General features: G+C 58.4%; 1 protein-coding gene across 1 annotated transcript in view; it reads left to right on the top strand.

Annotated features, from left to right (window-relative positions):
* The window catches only part of SLC6A18 (solute carrier family 6 member 18), a 17661-nt gene that overhangs the window by 6241 nt on the left and 7417 nt on the right, over nucleotides 1-4003 (top strand). Inside the window, 3 exon segments of the mRNA XM_007471925.1 lie at nucleotides 254-435; nucleotides 2459-2569; nucleotides 3417-3529. Of these exon segments, the coding sequence (XP_007471987.1) occupies nucleotides 254-435; nucleotides 2459-2569; nucleotides 3417-3529 (406 nt within the window).

Genomic DNA, 4003 nt, shown 5'->3' with positions numbered 1-4003 from the left:
GCTCGAAAAGCTGGGTTGATCTCTTCCCCTTCCTGCCTCTGGCTGATAGAAACTTGTGCTCGGCACGCGCTGGACAAGGCTGGCCCTGGGTGCTCAGGCCAAGGGGCTGGCCTGGGAGGCTCCCTGTGTCGGCCACAGAGGCCACTGGCAGTCAGCCTCCCTGCCCCTCACTCAGGGTGGCGGTGGTCCTGCCCAGTGTGCCCAGGTCGTCTGCAGTCTATGGCCAGCCCATGACTGCACGGGCTGGTTCCAGGCTTTGTGCTGGAACGCCGGGACAGCAGCGCTGTGAGCCTCTGCCGGTACCGGCAGACACTGAACATCACGGCCGACATCAACGGCAGTGGCTCTGTCCAGTGGTGGCTGCTGGTCTGCTTGACGGCCTCCTGGGCCATGGTGTACTTGTGCGTCATCAGAGGCACTGAGACCACTGGGAAGGTGAGAGCCCACAGGCCAGACCCTGCTCCCACCAGCCCCAGAGGACCCCTCCCCATTTCCATCATTGCTGGCCTCTGGGGTTCAGAGGCTCGGTGAGGAGGGGTGAAACATCAGCACTGTCACGTGTCCCTGGAGAACTGGTGCCTTTGTCACCACGAGGTGAAGCTCCTCAGCCTGGCGACTGTCGGCTCCAAGTGCGCTGGGATATTAGAGAAGCTCTTCCAGCCTTTGCTGACTCAATCAACATAATGCACTTTTCCCCATTTTTTTCTTTTCACCTCTTTGGGCCTTTTTGTTTGAGGTGTGATTCTTGTAGACAGCATATAGTTGGTCTCGCTTTTTTATCCAGTCTGACAATCCCTGCCTTTTTTTTTTTTTTTTTATTGGCAGCGTTGGGTCTTCGTTGCTGCGCGCGGGCTTTCTCTAGTTGCCGCGAGTGGGGGCTACTCTTCCTTGCGGTGCGTGGGCCTCTCATTGCGGTGGCTTCTCTTGTTGCGGAGCACGGGCTCTAGGTGCGCGGGCTTGAGTAGTTGCGGCGCACAGGCTCAGTAGTTGTGGCACACGGGCTTAGTTGCTCTGCGGCATGTGGGATCTTCCCGGACCAGGGCTCGAACCCGTGTCCCCTGCATTGGCAGGCGGATTCTTAACCACTGCGCCACCAGGGAAGGCCCCTGCCTTTTTCATCTGGGGTGTTCAGACCATTTACGTGTAATGTGCTTATTGATCTGGTTTGGTTTAGCTTGTCATCTTGTGCTTCTTTTCTGCTTGTCCCCTCTGTTCTTTGCTCCTGTTTCACTCTTTTGCTGCGTATTTTTTGATCCCACTCTATGCGCTTTGCTTATTAGTAGCAACTTGGTGGCTGAATTAGGGGTTGTAGCATCATGGTCCGTCTCCAAGCAATGCTGTACCACTGCACAGAGGAAGCTCTCAGCATCACCCTCCCTCCCCACAGTGTCCACACTGTTGTCATACATTTGACTTGCAATGTGTTATAAACAGCAAGTGCATTCTCAGCATGTTTTTTGGCTGCACTGCACGGCTTGTGGGATCTTAGTTCCGTGACCAAAGTGCCAAGTCTAACCACTAGACTGCCAGGAAACTCCTGCATTCTCAGCATTTTTGTTTCAAACAGTGGATTATCTTTTAAAGAGATGTAGACAATGAGAAAAAAAATATTGATAGTTACCTGGTCTCCATGCAATAAGGACCAGGGGAGCCTGAGCCTAAGCCCCCAAGCCTGCCTTTCAAATTGCACCTAGCACAGGGCTCCCCACCCTCTCTTCCTTCTGGGCTTGGGTAAGTCCAATAATTTATATGTCTGTCCTTTAAATGACTGTGATGAAATCCCGTGCATTACCACCAGGTCTCCCGATCCGTGGTTTTGGAGGTTTGCAGGTCCGGGTGTGCATGTGTGCCTGTGCTTTTTCTCGGTTACCACGTGAGGGTGATGGTTACTCTCACATGAGGGGCTCCAAGCTTGAGGGGACTGGAATTTTGGAAGCAGCCATCAGTCGCAACAAGCCAGCCAGAAACCCCGAATAATCCTGCCATGAAAGTCCCTGAAGACGCACTGGGTCGACACTGGGGTCTGGGGGTCAGGAGGGAAGGGCGTCCACTCGCAGATTTATTTTTCGCAGATGCCGTGTGTGCAGACCCCTCCTCAACCCTGAAAGAATTGGGGGCTGGTCCTTCTGCGGGAGAAGGTGTGGGCAGGTGTGTGGCCCCATGGACCCTGAGAAGCGGCCAGTTGGGGGCCTCAGGGTGGAAGGAAGAGGGGCCTGACTGTGGGCGAGAGGGAGTCCGCCCGCCCCGGGGAGGCCATCGCCCTCCTCAGCGGGGTCCACGTATGGGCTTCAGGGGGAGCCCCAAACGCCACAAGCTTCACTGGAGCTCACACCCCACCATCCCCTCCCGGATCCCACGGGTGACGTGGCAGTGGACCTGAGCATCTCGGTACACCCACCCCTCTCAAGGGTTCAGGCGGAACAGACACACTGAAAAGACTAACAGCCGGCCTTTTCAGGCAATTTATTTCATGGCCTCGTTCCCGTACCTGCTCCTCTAGGTTTTCCTCATCAGAGGACTCACCCTGCCTGGGGCGACCGAAGGACGGACCTACCTATTCACGCTCGATGTAAGTGGGTCCCGAATCCAAGCCCCCTGGGGTCCGGGCTCTGGAAGCATGCGAGCCAGGGCCCCTGCCCAGCCCAGCTCGTCCCAACCCCTGGCTGTGGGAGCAGAGGCGTGGTCACAAGGAGGGGCAGCCTGGGGTCCCAGGGGTCAGGTTCAGAGGGGAGGCAGCAGAGGACGACTCGGTCTGGAATGTGGGGACCGCTATGAAACTGGGGTTCGGGGGGGAGGCCAGCTGGGGACCCACACTTCCCACCCCTGGGATCCCAGGCCCCACACCTCTGAGGCCCTCGTCCAGCAGTGCAGCCCCACCAGGCGAGGACCACTGGGCCATTCCACAGTCTCCGGGGCCCCAGCATCCCCGGGACCCCAGGGGCTGCCCGGCTCATCCCGCAGCCTCCCAGGCAGAGCCCTGCCCGGGGGAGGGACAGGCCCCTGGTACGCAAGCAGGCGGAGGTTTGCCCGGTCTAGCAGCAGAGACATGAGGCACTGTGTGCATGGGGGCCCCACCTGGCCCTCAAGTCCTCACAACCCCGGGCCTGAGGGGAGCAGTACAAACACCCTGAGTCCGAGCTGCTCAGCCTTGACTCCCAGCCCGAGAGGGCGGTGCCCCTAGCGCTCAGGGCCACACGTCTCGTGTGGCTGGGACCCGGGGGGCCATTACACATCACGAGCAGGCGGCTGGAGTTGGCCATGTCAACTGCTCCTCGCGTGCGGTCCCAAACTTTTCTTGGGGCCTGAGCAGGTGGCACTGCTCGTGGGAGTAGTCCCAGGGACGCTGGGAACGTTCCAGAACAGGAGGCACTGGGCCAGGGCAGCTTGTCTGATCTCGGGCCCCTATCTCCTTGCAGATGCAGGTCCTGCAGAGCCCCCGGGTGTGGCTGGATGCAGCCACCCAGATATTCTTCTCTCTGAACCTGGCCTTTGGACAACACATCACTTTTGCAAGTTACAACCCGCCCAGGTAGGGCCGGGGTCGGAGCAGGGAGCCAGGCTTCAGAGAGACACACCAAACACTTCTTTGCTGTGACCTCCTGCCGGGGATGGAGGGTGATCTGGTCTGAGCTTCTGATAAGAACAGACTGTCAAGATCTGGCAATTACTGAGTCATCCCCCAAGGGCCGGGAGGTTGGGGCCCTCTGGGGCAGCTTCCAGCAAGTTCCGAAGAGGCTGCAGGAAGAGAACCTGGGTCATCAAACCCTGGAACAAGGCCATAACCGGGAGCTGCCTGTGTGTGACGCATGTGGCCATAAAAGAAGAAATAGCGTCTGTGTCCACCTCCTTGTCACTTAAAATAGACGCCAGGCCCACGCCCCTTTATGAGATGGACTGGCCGTGGCGCCAGGCACGACTGCGAGCCATAAGCCACTCAGTGCCGGCAGTGATGTGCTTAAACCTACCTCCAGGTGACTGTCCGTGGGGACAGGTGGGCGGGGGG

The sequence above is a fragment of the Lipotes vexillifer genome, unplaced genomic scaffold (genome assembly GCF_000442215.2).
Source record: "Lipotes vexillifer unplaced genomic scaffold, Lipotes_vexillifer_v1.1 scaffold1063, whole genome shotgun sequence".
NCBI lineage: Eukaryota > Metazoa > Chordata > Mammalia > Artiodactyla > Lipotidae > Lipotes > Lipotes vexillifer.
This window is presented reverse-complemented; position numbering and strand designations above follow the sequence as displayed.